We start from the raw sequence: 21,072 nt of genomic DNA on the forward strand, positions 1-21,072 counted from the left end.
AAAATCCCACGAGATCTTGAACTTCTAATTTTCAAACACTTATCAGGTGTAGGGTCCCAGTAGATTTTGCTAATAATAAATCCAAACTTTCTTTATAAACTCCATTGCACAATTTTTGCAATTTTATTATAGTGATGCTTAGGCAATTATGCCACAGCCACTAATGATATGATCTATAATTTCATTTTTTTTATTTAAATACTTGGAATATTCCAACAGTTCAAAAATATTCGCTTTTGGCTTTGATGAAACTTGTTTGCCTACCCTGTTTCTGTGCTGCTATGACTGCTTCATCAGTGTCTTTTTAAAGAAATTCTTGAAAATGATATTTTTAAATCTGATTTTCCATCACTATCACAGATACATTGAGCACAAAAGATTAAGATTTCCAAGTATCAATTCAGATTTATCTGACTATTTTTTATAATCTTTTGATGTAATGCTCTAATTCAACCTGTTACCAATCAATTATACCTGCAGTAGATCAAATAACTTGAATGGCTCAAGTATTTATGTCTTTAATTATGTTCCCCGCATTTAATTTTCTTTCAATTTTGTTTAATTTGCTTTATATAATTAGGTATTTAATGAGAGATAGTATTCTTTTTAACTTGCTCACTTAATAAGTCAGAAACTTCCATTAATCCTAAGTTTTCCATCATTCTTAGGTGCCAATTGCCTTGTGGGAATCATCATCATCTGAATATTTTATTCCTGCCTTCTTCTTAAAATTATGAAAGGTAGATTTAACTCTGTAATAACTGTTGAATATTAGGGTTTTAGGTCAAAATGTTCTGACCCAACTCCCCAAACATGATAAGCCCTCTGTATTTAAATCAATGATTCCTTTATTAGGAGTGCCAGCAGCCCTGGCAAAAAGTTTCTCAATGTAGATTAACAAGTCTGCCCAGCAGGAAAATGAATAGTTGTCTGCCACATCTATTTATCTCCACCTCCTGCCTTTCATCCCCAGAGCTAGGATGGGGCTTCGCTAGCAGTGGTGGCTCTTCCATCCCAAGGATCGACCCATGGATTTCCACTGCTCTCTCCTCTGCCCTCTGCCCATCCGCATGTCAGCTGTTCCTCCTCTTCCTCATCAGCCACCTCCAGACCTGGGGCTGTTGACTCCATCTGATGGCTAATTGATGGCCCAGGCCCAGGTTCTGTCTCTGTCTCTGTCTCTCTCTGATAGCTCCATTTGCTCTTCTTCCTCGGAGCTCTCAGGTTGCCTTGATGCTGACCCTGACTCCCACGCCTCTTCCTCATCTGATTCAGCTTCTGGGGTGGGAGGACAGCAACCGACAGGCCACAACACAAAACCATAGACGTCTTTATGTCATGGCCTTCAAACAGACTGGATGAGAAAATAATTGTTTTAAGGAAAATGAAACACAGAGAAGCTGTTTTCCGTGAGCTGATAACTGAGTCCTTTGGGAGAAGGGCGGCATATAAATCCAATAAACAAACAAATAAACATAACTATGATTACTTTGATACTTTTGGTGAACAGAATCATAAAATTTGAAAGTGCCATTTGGGCCACTGTCCAATTCCCTGGTCATTGGAGGACTCAAGATTAAAGCATCCCTGACAGGTGATTGTTATCCCTCTGCTCTTACTATTGGGAAGCTCACCAGTTCTGAATTTCTTTAAGGTTATATAAGCATTCACCTAAATCATCTGCTAATTCCATTTCCTGTATAAATATTTTGTATTCCTATCTCCCCTAAGTTTTTTGTAGGTCTTTATTGGCTTTTTCTCTTCCCTATCCTCTTTTCTCCCCTCTCCTGATTGGAATTATTTGCAAATGTGCTTTTAATATTGCTTCTTAAGTAATTTATGCTCATGTTGAGATCCTTTTCCCATGGCATCTTGTGTCCTGGAACTTTAAATAACATTCCTCTGACTTACCAAATTTGCTTTGTTGAAGTCTAAAAAGGGGCTCTATGGCAGGCCCATGGCTAGGTATTGTCCTTCTAATGTAAGGAACCCCAACAGGTTTGAGGGAGCATGAATTGCAGGAACATAGAATATTCTTTATTGCTCATGTCTCTTGATGGTATTCAATTGTGGCAATTTGGGGCATGACTGTGCTGAGATCCTCTGAAGTCCAATATAGAATCTAGATTGACCCTGTGATGATATACATGAGGTGTGTGTGTGGGGGTGTTTGTGTGTGTGTGTGTGTATGTGGAGAGAGAGAGAGAGAGAGAGAGAGAGAGAGAGAGAGAGAGAGAGAGAGAGAGAGAGTGAGAGAGAGAGAGTACTGTGCAAAAGTCTTAGATCACCATTAGATTTGCTGTTGTAGCAGGGGTGAAATCCTCCTGGTTTAGCCCGGTTTAACCGAACCAGTAGGGATGATTATCCTTGGATCTGAGAACCAGTAGTAAAAAAAAAGCTTCTGAGATTTGCACGACTCAGCTGTGAGCCTCATGATCATCAGACTTTTTTTCTGATTTTTAAAGCATTTTCCCCTTCCAGTTCGCCTAAATTGGCAGGGAAAAATGCTTTGAAAAGCTAAAAAAATAGCTGAAAGTGAAAACTTTTTTTGCCATGCCCACACAGTCACATGACCCCCCCACACCAAGCCATGCCCACAGAACCAGTGCGGGGGGGGATTAGATTTCACTACTGTGTTGTAGCATTGGTGTAATGACGATATATAATTATCTCAGGTTCCCTACTGAAATATAACCAAGAAGTACATGAAATTTGTATGAAGTATTCAAAAACAGGGGGAAAAAGCTGGGAAGAAAGCCCCAATTTCCATAAGCTAAAGTGGCAAGTATGGCAAGTAGGTGGCAAGTACACCTGGCTCCTGTAAACCTACATGGAATGGAACCCTGTCATTGCTAATTCTATATGTGTCCTATATTTTATGCCAAATGACTCCATAACACTCTTTTCCACTGATCCTCTGTCCAATCTTTGTGAGCTTTTTGCATATCTTAGCCTTTTCACCTTCTTCCCTTTAACAAAAGAGGTTATCTTTCCACAAAGATCATTCCTGATCAAGCTTCTTCAAACTGCAGAAGGGTCAACTTCAGAGGTGGTATTCTGCTGGTTCTCACCGGTTTGGGCAAACCGGTAGTGGCAGTGGCGTGAGTCTCCGCCCACCCACCTAGACATCATCATGAACCTTCTGTGCATGCCCACACGTGTGTGCTCCCTTTACTGAACTAGTTGTGAAGAAATTAGGATACCATTACTGGTCAACTTGATATCTTACCTTTGGTTTGGAAAATAGAAAGTTAAGTAATGATTTTTTTATCATATTGTGTGGAACACCTAATATATATTCTATGCTTAGATCAGTTTAAAGTATTTAAACATAATAAGACTTATTCATGTGCATAAGGTAACTATGCTCATTTCACTTCCATTGATATGACTTTATTAACAACATTTACCCTATATAAAACAACTACCATAAAAATCATAATGTAGTCCCAAGACATTTCTCTTTTTTGGGGAAAAAACAGTAGGTGTCCTCTAGGTATTGTTAGGAAGAAAACATCTATAAGTCCCAAAGCAGTTAGATTTTTATTGATAAAATTTAATATTTGTGAAGGTTAAAACCAGTCTCTTTATTTGCTGTGTGGTAAAGTTCTTTTTATTGTCCTAGATTCCAATAAATACTTGAATGTAATATCCCCATAGCCACTAGAGCTTTTCATTTTATTTTTGATATAATACTCAAAAGATTTGAGAGCTAAAATGAAGGAGGGGAGAAATCGATAATGAGTAATACTATCATTTTATTAGTGGAAAATTAGGAGAGATCTATACCCTATGATAAATTAAATTTTTAAAACAAAGGCAACCTGATATTTATCATAGAGTTTTCCCAAAGAAGGACTTATCTAGATATGTTCAATTTCATCTCCCCCCAAAGTCCAACCAACTTGGTGGGGTTATAAAACCAACACATGTAGAATGGTCCACTTAAAACCATTTTTAATTTTTACTCTTCCTCAAAAGGACTTTTCTTAGGGATTTGCATTAGGTGGTTAGTAGATAGTAATAAAATAATTATACAGTATATTATTTACAACCTTCACTCCATAGAATCAATTTCAGGAGCCTTGAAGCCAGATCCTTCTCATGCCTTAAGATGGTGTTTAATCTTAGAACCTTCTATACACAAAGCATGAATTCACTAACTGATCCTTAATTCATGATAATGATGATGAATTCAATACAATATTCATCAAAACATTTTAAAGTGATTATACAGTAGACAACTAGCACAGAGGACATAATTGATGATACAGTCACAGTTTTAAGCATTGGGGGGGGGACACTTGGTATGCTGTAATGGACATGTTTGTACACTCTCATACCCATATATTCCTGTCTACAAAATGCTCTTCTACAACAGAAAATGGAAGAGCTCAGAAGCAGAGGAATTCTCCAGTGGGAAGTTATAATAAACTATGTCCATACTGAATATACTATGTGTGTGTATACATACATACATACATACATACATACATACATACATACATACACACACACACACACACACATGCATACATACATACATCATACATATATTTACAGCAACATAGGGTTAAGCTATCTTGAACATAAAATAGGAGCACAAAATATGCCTGAATCTCAAAGAGATAATTATTAAAGTAATTGCTGATGCAATGAATGCCATAGTTAGCATGCAATTGTTTTAAGAACCCTTGTTATTCACTTGACATTTCAAGTGCACATTGATATAGACAGATATGATTCCACTTCTTGGACTCCTGTCTTGAGAATATATTGGAAACATATTTGCCTTTCTTATATTATGGTTGAGATTTGGGTAAAGAAAAAAAATATTATGTCTCACTGAAATCAGTTGGACTTCACACACACACACACACACACACACACATATACACACACAGACATGAAATGCACTTTATGTGGGGCTATTTATGAAGAATCTTGTCATTGTTAGTTGCAAAGTCATGTCCGACCCATCATGACCACATGGACAATATTCCTCCAGGCCTTCTTGTCCCATAGCATCTTCTAGAGTCCATTTAAGTTCATGCCGACTGCTTCAGTGACTCCACCCAGTCACCTCATTCTCTGTTGCCTTGAAGAATACCTGAATGCAAAATGCATAAAATATTTGAATATTTCAGTCTATCAGTTTCAACCTTCAACACAATCCATGGCCTTCTAGTTGCATGTCTCTGTAGTAGTCTCCAAACAAAGCATGTTTATAGCCATCCTGATGTTACCCTTGAAAACCAGAAATCAGTAAGCAAACCCAATTGCATTCTCCTTACTTACATGTGTAAGGCAAATTATTTATCCTTTTTTTTTAGGATCATCTCCAAGTGTTGCAGTAGGCAGATAAGATTAAAGATTTGGGCAATTTTATGGAAATGGAGATTTTCTTGCAAAATCTGATTTATTTTCTGACAAAGAGTCAAGCTCTTTAAGAGATGATGATGATGTTGATGATGATGATGATGATGATGATGATGATAACAAAACAGCACCACAATGTGTGATTTAATGGATTTACATTTTTATTGCTATTTATTTATTTATTTTATGTATTTACATCTCACCTTTCAGCTAGGAGTCAAACACTGTACCTAGTGTTCTGTTCTCCCAGTTTTCCCCATGAAAAATCCTGTATGATAGGTTAAACTAAAAGAAAATAACTATCCCAAAGTTATCCCATAAATTCCCATGGCTGAGGGTAGACTTAAACCTGGGTCTCCATGCTATCAGTCCAATCCAGCAAGGAGCACCAATCCAGCACCTTAACCACTACCATGGCTCTCTAGACAGGACATACTCAGATAAAATTGGTGAATGAATGAAATCTTTGTACCTTTTAAAAGGTACAAAGGTTTAAAGAATGCTGGAGACTGTTGGCAAACTAGTGTATATGTGAGACAGAGTTCATATGCATTTGGATCTGTGTCAATCAGCAAAAAGCTTCTCTCTTGATTAAGGACCATTCATACAGAATATAATTAGCATCACCACCAGGTAGCATAGACTATGAATGGCTGCCCCTTTGAACACCAGTGATGAATTGTTGATGAAAATTTTAACAATAGGCGCACTTAGAAAATTGCTAGGTTTCATATTTTTGTGTTACCTAACCTTCAAGTGAAAAATTGTAGTATAAGCCAGTATATCTTAGATTTATTATTTGTGGCATAAGCAAAATACACCATTTAGGTAAATACACATAATCAAATAAATTTGAAGAAGTCCTCTGATAATTCCTCCTTTTGTCCTTCCAGAAGGTAAAATTCTCTGCCAGAATTATTTCTTTCCATTTTTGCATTATTCAGTAGTGAATTATAATTACAAGAATAATAATTAAAAATCAAGAATGACAAAATATTTATAGAATAAAATCCAAAGTTTGAACAAGTGTGAAATTGCATTTATGCTGAACAATTGCTTGTTATTATACAAGGTGATATATTCAACTTGCTCTAATTTCATATATATGATAATTCATAAATATGGATGTGTGTGTGTGTGTGTGTACGTATATGTATGTGTACATATATAAAGATAAGCTATGTAACAATCCCTTCTAAATATTCCTTTCTAAGTGAAATCATTGACTCAAACAACACTGTCACCATTGCTATTTTTATCTTTATCCTACCTTTATCCCAATGCACAATGTATAACATAAATTCGGAAGTAGTAATGCCAAAAAATTTTATGATTAGTCCTACATAACTGGCTGCCTGTTACTCCAAATATTGTGTACTTTAGTGCCAAACAATTCTAATTGCTGTAATCGATAGAAAAGATCTATAGGAAGTGTAGTCTTCAAATTATCTACTGTACAACATCATCTCTTCTTCATCTCCTTTTGTACTTGGTGCACTCCAGTGGTGCTTTCCTACCGGTTCAGACCGCTTCAGCCGAACCGGTAGTGGTTTAGTGGCCTGGGTCGCTGGAACCGGAAGCAACCCAGATCTCCCATGCCCCTGAACCGGTTCTCCTGGCAGCACCTATGGCGGCACCATCTTGTTTTTGGCTTCTGTGCATGCACAGAGCAATTTTTATTGCTTGGTGCATGAGCACACAGTGCTCCTCAAACACGTGCGTGGCACACCCATGAGCTAACCGGCAGTCGTGAGTGCTGGAACCTACCCCTGGTTCACTCTGCTGCAAGTTTCTGTCAAAACTTATTTCATAATATATATTTACTGCTGTAGATGACAGGTTAACTAGTGAAATATAGAATAACAATAGTATCTTTACACTCACTTGTCAATACATTTAAGAACTTGCGCCACTTCTGATACTGGCCAAGGGATTCTTAGTTGGAAAGAACACAATCTACCTCCCCCATTACTACATAAAACATGAAATGAAGATGGTGATGATCAGGGGTGGGTTTCTCGCCCCATTCCAACCGGTTCGGTTGGAACGGGGCCGGCGGCATCCTCATGCACGTGCGCGGTGCACGCATGTGTACTAGCATCTGCACGACGCTCCAGCTGCTCCTGGAGGATCGCGCAGGTGCTGTATGCATCCTGCGCATGCGTGGAAGCATAGAACTTGTCAAAACCGGGTAAGGACCGCGGGCGAGCGGGGGTGCCCTTCGCCGTTCCTGGAAGTTACTTACTTCCGGGTTCGCTGACCAACCGGTTCGCAGGGACCGCCGCGAACCGGTTGAAACCCACCCCTGGTGATGATCATAGTTATGTTTCCAAGCCCTATTGCCATTATGGGGCAAACACTGAAACTCCCACATATTGAGGAGAGTCATATGATTTGAATTTGATATTCATATATGGATCAATATCCTTTATTAAAGTCATCACAATTAACGTTAAAATATTATTGGAAGAATTCTGTAAGTATTTATGCATGTCAGCACTTCTCCATATCATAATCATTATAATAAAGTATAGGTAATTAAAGAAAATTCCAGGACCTCTCACAGCCTTAAAAGGTCTAAATGGCCATTCCAATTGGTATAGTTGACTCTTATGTCATGTGAAGAGAAGGACTGGCAGACCTAGGGGGAGGGGTGAAAAGAGAGATCAGCCTAGAATCACTATATAGCCACAAACAAACAGATATTAAGAAATATCAATTTGATAGCATTTTGCCAAAGCAATTGCCATTAATCAATTGAAGCCTCCCTTGTGCATGCAGAAACAATTGTATGTCAATCTATGCCTCCCTGGACACAAGGTTTGTCATTGGTTGCCTACAGTAGTAGGATTCAATTTTTTTTACTACCGGTTCTGTGGGCGTGGCTTTGTGGACATGGTAGAGGAAGGTTACTGCAAAATCCTCATTCCCTCTCCACCCCACCCCACTAACCTGCTTTCCAACTCCGTTCTCCTGTGCAGGGCAACAAAAGAAGATCAGCTGGGAGGCTGGGAGGCAGCAGTGACAGGGGCAGCCTATTTGCCGGTTCTCCGAACTACTCAAAATTTCCGCTACCAGTTCTCCAGAACCTGTCAGAACTGGCTGAATACCACCTCTTATTGCTTCCCCGGCTTAATTAATGCTCTTGCTAGATCTTATATTTTAGGCTGATTTTAACCGTGTTTTTGTAATGTTGATACTGATGAGTCAATACAAAATGCTTGCATCTACTGCTGTTCACCTTTTAACTGTATTGTTTAAATTATTAAAAGGTGCTAATGGTTTTAAATTTGGTAGCAATCAGTCCAACCAAGATCAGAAATCTCACATTTGAATTCAGTGAATAATTAGCAATCTTTAGGCCTTAAGACTTGGTGAGACTTTATTGGAAGGGGGATCAGAGGTGGGTTCCTACCAGATCAGACTGGTTCTGCCGAGTTGGTAGTAACTCAGACAACCACGCCCCCTCCCCATCATTCTATTGATGATGCCACAGGCAGCGCTATAGGCAGCGTCATCTTGTTTTTGGCTTCTGCACATCCGCAGAAGTGATTTTTTTTACTACTGCACATGCGTGTGTAGTGCGTACTAAGCACACACATGCCCAAAGTATGTCCCTAAGCAAACCAGCAGTAACAGAAGCTACAACCCACCCCTGAAGGGGATTACATAAACCGTGTACCGTGTATTAGGTATCAAAGACCAGGTACACAAGTTTTTATTTAACTGATTTAGGAAATCTATATATAGCAGTTGTGATAGCAGTTAGACTTATATACCGCTTCATAGGGCTTTCAGCCCTCTCTAAGCGGTTTACAGAGTCAGCATATCGCCCCCACAGTCTGGGTCCTCATTTCACCTACCTTGGAAGGATGGAAGGCTGAGTTAACCTTGAGCCGGTGAGATTAGAACCACTGAACAGTCAGCTGTAGTGGCCTTCAGTACTGCACCCTAACCACTGCGCCACCTCGGCTCTATATAGATTTCTGCATATTAATCATTTGGATGGTTTTCATTAGGAGCAAATTTTCTTGTTTATATGTATAGTCCTTTAAATAGATTGTTAAATAGTGTGTCAAGAAATTGGAGAGAACAACTGAAACACTCTTATAGATGCAACCTGGCAAATCTGATCATCACTGAATTGAGCAGCTGGTGGCTCTATCTTGCAAGCCAGTCAGCTATGATGATTTCCAGCAGAGCCCCGAAGATGAATTGCTTCATTCCTAATTTAGAAATGAAGGGCTTAGCTTCCTCTTTCAACAATACTCAGCAGTTAGGCATCTTGATTAATGTATCTTTGCCCACAGCCATATAGAAGTAGGTGGCTGTCATCACTAAAATAAATGGTAAGTCTCCCCATTTAGTTTATAATTTGCATTTGTGCCCAAGTTTCCACATTTGACATAGCTAGCATAAATTAACCAGAACTCTGGCCAACTGATGTTAAAGTTAGACATTTTCCAGGTATACTTGTTAAGGATAACAACCTCTAAAGATTAGGAACCTAGGCACTTTCCATGACACACTACTTGCCTTTCAGATTTTCAATGCAAACTTAGTGTGCCCTGCCAAGTGAGTAGAACATGGATGTAGCATGATGATTTTACATAGCTGAAGAGAAACCAACCCTAACTGTCTCCTTACCTGCTGCCCTTTCTGATTCAAGCTAACAAAGCCCAGGAAGCATAGGCTTATTTGCAATAGCATCTCTTTATTACAAACCTTCCTAAAATTGTTCTGCTTTATTATTTCAGCATGCTGCAATCCAGTTAATTGAAGACTGAAAGATAAGCTTCTAATGCCATCCATTTAATGTTAATTGTGGGCATTAAATAGCAAGGCTGTGGGAGTGGAGAGAATGGGAAGATGGAAAATACATTTTCTATTGTATGTCAGATTGTTATTCCCATTAGTGCTTATGGAACCACATGAGCGCACAGAGGAGACAAATGTTTGTGTACTTTGCATTAGTACAGCTCTCCCGATACAATTTTTCATCACCTAAACTAAACACCTCAGCAATCACTGTGGATTTGCACATTTTGGGGGGAAGTGCTTTGCCAGGCGGTTAGAGCATATTGTTTATCACTTTCTAATGTCATTGCTCTTGCCATTTTCTGTTATTATACTCATTGTTTGGAATATCTAAATTAAGCAAAAGGAATTGTTTTAAGGGCTTTGGGACTGAATGCACAATTTTGCTTGGAAGAACAGCTCGCCTGCCAAATCTTTTCTTAGGATGATAGAGTTGTGTTATCCCAGGAAAAAACTCAGTTATTTTAAGGAGATAAAAGATTAGATTAGATAGATAGATAGATGATAGATAGATAGATAGATAGATAGATAGATAGATAGATAGATAGATAGATGATAGATAGATAGATAGATAGATAGATAGATAGATAGATAGATATAACAGATGGCTAGATAGATAGACAGACAGACATAGACAGACTGAATGAGGGATAGATAGATGACATCTGTGTGTATTTATAGAAAAAATGTGGAACATATGCACTTGATATTATACACACACCGGCTGAGATTGTGTACACATATTGCTATAATTTTCAGACGTACATATTTTAATGCAAATGCAAACATGCTTTGTGTACCATAGTCACATTTACATAGCAAAACTTGGAATCTTTGTATGAGTAAATAACTCTTCATATCTGTTCTCTTAGACATCTCGAATAGGAAATAGAAATCTTGGTTTTATACAATATTACAGAATTATACAATATTCTCCTATCATATGTATCTTTCCAATCTCATGCATGAACTCCAAGAAAACTGGGCTGCTCGAGAGATAAGACAGCCATTTCTTTTTATTCACATTTACATTTTTTATTCACACTTATTCATCTTCAAGAGTAGCAGCTCTTTCAAAAAGGTAAATTGGGCAAGAACTTCGTAAATACAATATGGCCTATTGGATACTCCTTATTTGCAAAAGTTAAAAAAAATACAAAGAAGGACAACTAAGATGATTAAGGGCCTGGAGACTAAAACATATGAAGAACAATTGCAAGAATTGGATATAGCTAAGTCTAGACAAAAGAAGGACTAGGGATGATACAATGGCGGTGTTCCAATATTTGAGGGGCTTGCTACAAAGATGAGAGGGGTCAACTTATTATCTGTAGTACCAGAAAGCAAGTTAAGAAACAATAGATGGAAACTAATCAAGGAGAGAAGCAACCTAGAGTTAAGGAGAAACTTCTGAATTAAGGGCCTGGAGACTAAAACATATGAAGAACAATTGTGAGAACAATTAAACAGTGGTACAGCTTGCCTTCAGAACTTGTGGGTGCTTCATCATCAGAGGTTATTAAGAAGAGCCTGGATAGCCACTTGTCTGAATTGGTATCGGGTCTCCTGCTTGAGCAAGGGATTGGATTAGGAGACCTCTAAGTTCCCTTTCAACTGTATGCTATTCAGTAATACTGTGAATTCAGGCTTAGTTTCCTTATTAGCCCTTTTAGTAGCGAGGTAAGAGGATATCATATCCAATGAAAATCATAGGCATTGCATGAAAACGGTGGCATGAAAATGCAAGTTGTCCCTGCATGAATTGCTATCCTAGTACTTTAAGAAAAGCAATAAACATGAAAGTCCTAAGTGAAATTTCAAAAACCGGCATTAATGGCAACTGAATAACTTGCCTGTTCTCTCAAGTTGTTTTCCAGCACACTCTGGAAATGTCCCCATATGGTTCAGTCTATATTAGTACTGTTCTTGAGATAATCTAATTTGGTTAACACAGGGGAACATATGTTTTGCTTGCCACAATCTTATTTTGGGCTTGCTGTGGTTGTGAGTGGTTCCTGTGGCTGATGATGACTTCCCCCCATATACAGCTGAGCCCAGTTTCCCATGCCATTCTCAGAAGGATCAAGAATACATCTGAGGACTTTGCTCTATCAACATGGTATCATTCCAGAGTTGACTGATTAGCTGCAGTGTGCGATAGTTATTTGCCAGAAAGCAATGAGGAATGAGGAGTGTTGGGGAGGGGGCAATGGAAAGGAAATTGGAAGGAAATTGCAGCCGATAGCAAAATTCAATGTGAGGGGCATCCATGCTCACAAAGGAAGACAAATGCTGGCAGGGGAAAGAAAAAAAAGAATTAAGGCAAGTCGGGTAATAACTTATTCATAGGTTTCTGGAAGAAACACAGTGATTATGTTGTCTGTGAAATAAAGCTGCTGTGCCTAAAATGCCTATTAGCAAATGCAGTCCATGTTCAACACCTGACCTCAGCTTTGCTCTTCTTGAAGATAAGGTGGAGGAAAGTCTTCATTAGCTCACGACTTGTTTAGTTGTGGTATTAGGTAGCAGTACTAATTCATATATGAATCAATGCAGACACTGTAGATGAATGTGTAGTTCTACGCAGTTTTTTTTCTGAAATTGACCAAGGTATTAAGCAGCACTTACTTATCGTGTGATGAGAACACGATGGATAGAAGTAAACATATTCCTGTAATCCACATAATTATATACAAAACCTTTATCGGGGTATGACAGTGTCCTCATAACTAGATGTCCAATTCAGCTATTCTGCTGATCGCCTCTGGCATTGCTTCATACAGATCTTCTAGAAAACCAGATAATGTATATCATGGGCAATCTTGCACAATATTGTAATAGTTTGCATATCAGCACCAGAGTCACAACAAGGACAATCTTTCCATCCCCACTGATATAGGGCAGAGACACTTCTTCCAGTGTAATGTCTAATTTGTTCAATTATGTCCGGACAGAGTTACTCAGGTCATAACCAGATGACTTGATAAAGTCATTGGTAAAATCACTAATGGCTACCAGAAGGTATCCTGTACCCTTTCTCTTTCCAGGCATTTTCAGGGTTAAACTGGTTGGATGTTAAATGAGTAGCTATAATAATAAGCATTTAAAAATTAAAAATAAAGTGAAATATGTAATTTGCAATAAAACACCTAACTTTAGTGCAAATGAACACATTGAAACATACATGGAATGATAAAAGGACCTAATGACAATATTAATACCACGTTTCTTTTGACACCTGAAATAAGCACTTACTGTATTTTTCAGAGTATAAGATGCACTGGAGTATAAGACACTCCAAAAAAATTGGCCCATTTTCCCCTGCAAAAAAGGGCCTGGATAACCTTTAGGCAGCTTGTAGAGTGCTCCTGGAGGGGTGGGGTGGGGGGCAAAAACCAGCAAAAAACAGCCTATTTTTTCTAAAAATGGGTCCATTTTTTTTTTTAAAAAGGCATGAATAGCCTTTAGGAAGCTTATAGAATGCTTCTCGGGACTGGGGAGGGGGGATTGAGCAAAAAAATGGCTCACAAATGCTGTATTCAGTGTATAAGATGTGCCCAGATTTTCAGCCTCTTTTTTGAGGGAAAAAGGTCTGTCTTGTACTCCAAAAAATATGGTAGCCTTATTTTCAGGGACGTCTTATTATTTTGAAGGTACAGGAGGCTCCTTAACCTGCAGCCTGCAAATCAGCTGATCCAGAGAGGGCCAGAAGTTCTGTTTCTGTTTTTGGCACATTCTTGCTAACTATAGCGTTGCTGGGCCTGTCACTCTTTTTGTGGCTGCCACTAAAAGAAGGAGCTAAGGTTTGAGGGAGAGGCCTCTGTGAGGCCATTCTGTGTGGATGGCAGGCACATGTGGGGCACATGGGGCATGTTCCTTTTTTCCACCAGGAAATGGCAGGGGCCGGCTGCATATATGGTTTAATATTTAAGGGGGGTGTTATATATGCAAATGTTCCCTGTTACCAGCTCTCTGATTGGCTGGTCATTTGACAGTTGCTTTGGGCTCGAGTATAAATACCCTGACAGTTGCAGGGATGTTTTGAATCGCTTGTCATCTCGCAATAAACATCTTACTCTCTGATTCCATGGCTCCTGCGTCTTTCCCTCACAACATATGTAAAACTGGCGACGAGGATGGGATATGCGATTCCCGCAGAGCCTGGAAAACAACAACGAAGAATAAGCCAGTCACGGCCCCGCGAAAATCAGACACAAAAGCCACAACAGAGAACCAATGGCCAGCATGCACTCAGCAGCAGCAGTAGCCACCGTGAAGCCTTCCATCTACGCCAACTTGAAGGACGAGCCACGCCAACTCCAAGGACGAGCCATCTACGCCAACTTGAAGGACGAGCCACGCCAACTCCAAGGATGAGCCAAAGACCGCAAAGGCCAACCTCGGCTGGAACTGCCTGCCTGTCTGCAGCCGCTGCTGCCATCCGTCTCCTCACGGCTTTCTATCTGCATAATACAAACTGTCTGCAGCTGCTGCTGCCTGGAGCCTCCGCTGCTCCACCTGCATTACAAAGCTGCCTACCTCTAAAGGCCACCTGCCTTACAAAGCTGCCTGCCTCCCAAGGCCACCCGCCTTACAAAGCTGCCTACCTCCCAAGGCCACCTGCCTTACAAAGCTGCCTGCCTCCCAGCTCCACCTTCTGCAAGGTTTACACGCTGACTCCACTGCTGACCAACAACTGGGAGAAGCGAGGCCTGGCGCTGGACGGGAAGCTGAAGCACGAGGACACCAACCTGCCTCCAAAAACCAAAGTTACCGACAGGCTTGGACTTTCTTTGCACACAAAGCAAATAACTGGGGGGGAAGGAGTGTTATATATGCAAATGTTAGAGGAGTGTTGAGTATGCAAATAACTGGGGGGAAGGAGTGTTATATATGCAAATGTTCCCTGTTACCAGCTCTCTGATTGGCTGGTCATTTGACAGTTGCTTTGGGCTCGAGTATAAATACCCTGACAGTTGCAGGGACGTTTTGAATCGCTTGTCATCTCACAATAAACATCTTACTCTCTGATTCCATGGCTCCTGCGTCTTTCCCTCACAACATATGTAAAAGGGAGGGCTTATTTTGGGGGGAGGATTTATTTTAGTGCATGCCCTCAAAAGCCCAATTGGGCTTATTATTTGGTGAGGCCTTATTTCCAGGAAAACAAGGTATAAGAGAAGAAACTTGCTAATTAACTAAGAAGTTCTATAGAGACAGCATCCAGATCAACTGTAGTTAATCAGCTGCTTCTAAGAATTTTTATATTTTATATTTATATCTTTTACTTCTTTATTGTTTTACAGTGGGAGTTTTCTTCTTCTTCTTTACTTATTGTTTGTTTTTTACACTGTATACTGCCCAGAGTCATGTTGCTTAAGTTGTGGCAGCCTCATAAATAAATAAAACTTCTTGAAACTAGGGTAGGCTTAAACAACATGCAAAAAAATCACATCTGAAATTGAAAAAAACTCCAAAACCCCAGTGTTTCTTTTCACATAGTAATCCAAACAAACGACCTGTTATGGCTTAATGTAATGGTCTACTTTATACTACAAAATGACTGAGTTTGTAGAGCATACTGAAGCCAAATTAGATTAGATTGTACAGTGGGTGGGGGAAAATAAAAAAGGGTGATAAAAGAAGGGTTGCACCAATTTTAACACCAATTTTGAACTTAGTATACAAACACAGTATGCATACCAAGGGGCAAAGTTTTCAGTACAAAAATTGAAGTGCTTTTCATTAAATACTCCCTTGACCCCTCTTGCAGACATCTTAGTGATGAGAAATCTGATGATGTTGAAGTAATAAGGGCTGCCATTAGATGAAATGTGGAACTCTGTAACATACAACTAGAGGTGCTTTTCTGACTGTGGGGACATACTGGTTGATTCCTTTACACAGATATCCCCTGAATTCCACTTTTTAGCCCATTGCTCCCTAACACTCATCCCATAATCACTTCCCAGGTAACATTGCAATGTTTTCTAGATAAGCCTGTCCTTGAAGAGCACTTAGAAACTTCAGCTGGTGCAGGATGTGATGGCGCATTCTATGTTTTGTACTTCAAAGTTTGCCCTAGTCTTAAGATGGGCAGAAAAATATATTTGATAAATTATATAGGTAGGTAGGTAGGTAGGTAGGTAGGTAGGTAGGTAGGTAGGTAGGTAGATAGATAGATAGATAGATAGATAGATAGATGATAGATAGATAGATAGATAGATAGATAGATAGATAGATAGATAGATAGATAGATAGATAGATAGATAGATAGATAAAGACAGACATTAGGTTCAGTGTGGTATTGGGCAGATTTCAAATTGGATTTAGGTCTAGCACTAAATGCAATCCTAGATCTATTGCTGGGAAATAAATCATTTTATCTTTTGTACCTGTCTTCATTAAATTTGCTAAAAAAAGAAATTGTTTATGATTTTGTTGAAAATAACATTTTGGGGGGAGGGCGGGATTATTCAGTGGAGCATAGTGTTCTTGTATTTATGGCTTTAGTATATTTGTAAAGAATCACACAAATACATCCCCTGTTTTCTCACACTTCAATGAAACCTGAAGTGAAGCCATCATGGGGAAATGTCACTTAGCAGATTTTTAAAGCAGTGCCTAGTCTAGTTAGTATTTCAGTGGTGGATGACCAGGGAACATGAAGAACATAGGCTAAATGAGAAAATTGAAAATATACCCCTGAAGAAGGAAATGGCAAAATGCTACCATTCTTTTGCCACTTCTACAACCACCCTAGCCTCTCTGAGACAAAGAATATAATGTAATCTGAAATCTGACCAGGTAATGTCCAGTTTAGTCATATGAAGTCTCCTCTACATATTTTATTTTAAAACAATGATTAAATTAAACTTTAATTTTAGAAAATCTTTTTCTTCTCATCTTTTCATTTCTTTGATTGATATTCAAAAGTGGATCATTACCTTGAGGCTTGAGTTGAAAACAATGTGGAGTTACACCAGCTTTTTATCCAAACTTTAAATAGCAATAGCAGTAGACTTATATACCGCTTCATAGGCCTTTCAGGCCTCTCTAAGCGGTTTACAGAGAGTCAGCATATTGCCCCCAACAATCTGGGTCCTCATTTTACCCACCTCGGAAGGATGGAAGGCTGAGTCAACCCTGAAACGTTAAACGTTCCAGTAATGTATAAAGGCAAGTTTCTTATTAAGATAACAGTTGAAATGTGAGTGAAACACAATAATTTATCATAAATCTGTAAAAATGCAGATACTACATTCTATTTCACAATATTTTCTAACGTACATATAAATTCTACACCATAGATTAAGAATAGCCTCAATACTTTTTTTTAAGGAAAATTCTAAAACCCTGGCCTTTCTAGCAGGTTAGGGACAGGAAACCTTATGACCCGACATTTGATTTTGATATTTTAACTTTTTTTTATTTCCCTAATGTGCCATTTTATTGCTTTATTATTATCGTTTCCTTCTTATTTGTTTAAAAGGTGTTCTAAACTTTTTTTATATTACACCTGAAGTTACTTTTGTGTTGAGGCATATTATAAATCCAATAGCTAACTAATAGTAACTCTAGTAACTCTACTTAGTAACAATAGTAACTCTACTTACTAACAAAAAGCATATTTCTGCTTCCAGTACAATCTTGGAATATTTTTAGGCTGCTATTGGAAGCAATACCAACCAATTAAATGTGGCTAACATTTTGTTAAAATATATAAAACATTTGATTCTGGTTTACATTAAAAAGTTGTGGGGTTTTTTCTTCTTACTTTTGTCTGATTAATTACATTGAAGATAGGATAAAACAAACATTTTAGGTAACATCATGTCCTCTTGAAATGGCCGAAAGTCACTCTTACATTGTTTATCCAAATTAAAATTCCCAATATTTGCCAAAATTATAAAATCTCATGAGATTTTATTAATATCGCTCCTGAATATTTCTGCATATCATTCTCACACTTAGAGGGGAGTCATTGTAGCATGTATGACAATATTGGCTTTGTGATTCCAAAATGGTTATGTGGATGCATCTAACACCTGTCTTTCTCTCTCTCTCCAAGATCTTGAAAACTTTGAAACTAAAGCAAGAAGCGCTGTATCAGTCAGAGAGGGACAAGGAGTCGTTCTATTCTGTGCATCTCCACCACACTATGGAGGTAATAAAAGGCATTTTGCATTATATTCTTCAGTATTTGCCAGAAGAATAGATGTGTAGAAAGTCCTATGAATTTTTATGTGTATAGGATTTGGGGACAAAATCTCATTTAGTGCTTGAACGTGCCTGCTATGATTTATGATAGCAGTGGCTGGATCTGCCCTTTTCATTCCCCCCCCACCCAAATAGGTAGTTTATAGTGAAATTTGTAAATTTGAGTAAGATTTTTTTGTATTATTTTTTAAACAAAAACTGAACAACATCTTTTGAACTAGTCAAATTCAGCAAGTATGGTCATTTCCACATTGTAAAGATTTACTGCATTTTTTTGTCCTGTTTATAAAGAAAGAAGCAAATTTTTATCAAGTATTTGTGAAAGCATAAATTGTGTTTTATTTGTGTTTGGAATTGTAAATAATTCTCTCCAGTTCTTGATTTATGATAGGATATAAGAAAATACAATTTTCTTTGCCTTCTGATCCATCCTATCCACAATGCTGAGTAACGATAAGTTAATACAACTATCTAGTGTCAAACACAAGGCTCAGGGCTGGATCCGGTCCTTGGGTTGCTTAGATCTGGCCCATGGAAACAGCGAAGGACTGGGTCATGGTGCCTCTGTGTGTAGCCCTCCCAAGTTCTGTTTTCATTGGCAGAGGGTTGCAGGAGGCTGCTGCAGCAGAAAACGGAACTCACAAGGGCCATCTGCAGCTCTCCCAAGCTCCGTTTTTGCTGGCAGAGGTTTGCAGGAGGCAGTCACAGTCTAAAATGAAGTTAAGGACTCCGTTTTTGCTGGCAGAGCATTTGGGCCACCACAGACACCCCTGACATGAGTGACATTGAGTTGGCCATCCCAACCATGGCCACATCCCCCTGTTCCCCTCAGGTCAAACACAACCCTGATGCAGCCCTCAATGACATAGAGTTTGTTACCTCTGATCTAGAGAAAGCTGCAGAGGCAATAATCGAGACTGCAGTAGAGACTTTTAGCAATTTATCATGGCCTTGGATACACTGAATAAGAAACAGAAAATAGAATTTTGTGGCAGCCTATTATGATCTATGTACATATCATCACTGTACTTATACTATGATGGATTATACTTCTAATGTACAATTATCAAATAACAGATTTAAAATGATCTCTGTTTCCATCGTCTTTTACTGCTCCATCGCAAGCAATTTTTCATAATTCTAACTGAACTGCATCACTGATGCTTTCTAATTAATACATTTTATTTTCATACTTAGTTGAAGTTCCTCATTTTTTCATACTAAGGTAAATCATTCAATGCATTTGGCAAATATGGATTATTTGAAATATGGCTTCCAAGAAGAGAAAGACCAAGCCTCTCGGCCTCTGGCTCTAAAAAGATAAAAGATTTCCAAACCTTGCTTCAATTATAGGAAGAAGGAAGGAAGGAAGGAAAATAGAAAGGGAAAGGGAAAGGAAGAAAAAAAAGAAAGGAAGGAAGGAAGGAAGGAAGGAAGGAAGAAAGAAAGAAAGAAAGAAAGAAAGAAAGAAAGAAAGAGGGAGGGTGGGGAGAAAAAGTCCAATGCTCCCAAAATTTCAATCTGCCTTTAGTATCACAAATGCAGATGTAAACCAAATGAATACTTAAAATTGAATTGGTAGGTAGCACACCAGAGGTGTTATTCAGCCAGTTTTGACAGGTTCTGGAGAACCAGTAGCAGAAATTTTGAGAATTGGGAGGGAATGGGGATTTTGCAGTATCATTCCCCTGCCATGCCCACAAAGCAGTGGTGGGTTGCAGGTGGCACACCCTGGTATGGGTGTACCAGATCCTGCTCAGAGCACCGTATACTACTGATATTTTACAATTGGTTTCCTGGCGCTGAAATGCCTGAGATCCCATTACCTTTTTTTGGTGGGGGGAGGGTTGTTTATGATGGCCATGTGTGGCATTTCACTTTAATGTCTAAGGGAAGATAGCCATGGGAATATATGTTTATTCAGCTCTAAGGGCTGTTGATAAAAGAAACATCTTCACACTTATGCATTGGTTAGAATCTGCATTCTAACACATGGGAGAGGTCACTACTGCTTTAATTCTACTTGCATTGCCTAAGGGGATTCAGATGTTGCTTTGACTCTAATGGTTTCCATTCTTCTTAATAAAAGGATCCTTTTGAAATACCCCATTTCAAGAGTCTTCACTTTCTTAAGTTAGGGGAGGAGCCATTACAGTCATATTGGGTCTGCGCACATTACCCAGCATCCTTGGTTAATTATGACTCACATATTGCTATAACATATTTCTTCTTTCCCTGAATGGCTCTTAGATTTCATTGATCTATGCAATGTTATGCAGAAGGGTTTCTAATTGTTTTTCAAGCCATGGTGCCTGTTAATTAAAAAAGAAAACCCAGAATTCCAGATCAAGAAGGAAACTGTAATGATAGAAAATTTGCTGCATTCAAGTGAACCAACCCTCCTCCTTCTTTTATCTTTAGTCTTTTAGGAACCATTGAGGTTTATGCTCGGTTTGAAAAACCTAGTTCAAAGGTAGTAGCTGACTGTCCTCTAAAGAAAAAAAAATGTGATACCAGTTTCTAAAATCTACTGAGTGCTTCCTGTCTTTTTGGATTGTGTTTTGCTTTGCTTTTGACCAGGGGAGCTATAGCCTTCTGTGTATTAGGTTTCCTTTCTCCCCTGTTCTTTGGTGTTTTCTTCATTTTTCTTCCTAT

General features: G+C 38.7%; 1 protein-coding gene across 1 annotated transcript in view; it reads left to right on the plus strand.

Annotated features, from left to right (window-relative positions):
* CNTN6 (contactin 6) overlaps nucleotides 1–21,072 on the plus strand; it is a 195,104-nt gene that overhangs the window by 74,305 nt on the left and 99,727 nt on the right. The window contains exon 4 of the mRNA XM_087708896.1: nucleotides 18,269–18,364. Within this exon, the coding sequence (XP_087565022.1) occupies nucleotides 18,269–18,364 (96 nt within the window). The remainder of the gene's footprint in view (nucleotides 1–18,268; nucleotides 18,365–21,072) is intronic.

The sequence above is a fragment of the Thamnophis sirtalis genome, unplaced genomic scaffold (genome assembly GCF_051295495.1).
Source record: "Thamnophis sirtalis isolate CommonGarterSnake01/CBP01778 unplaced genomic scaffold, rThaSir2_p1.2 scaffold_3, whole genome shotgun sequence".
NCBI classification, from domain to species: Eukaryota; Metazoa; Chordata; class Lepidosauria; order Squamata; family Natricidae; genus Thamnophis; species Thamnophis sirtalis.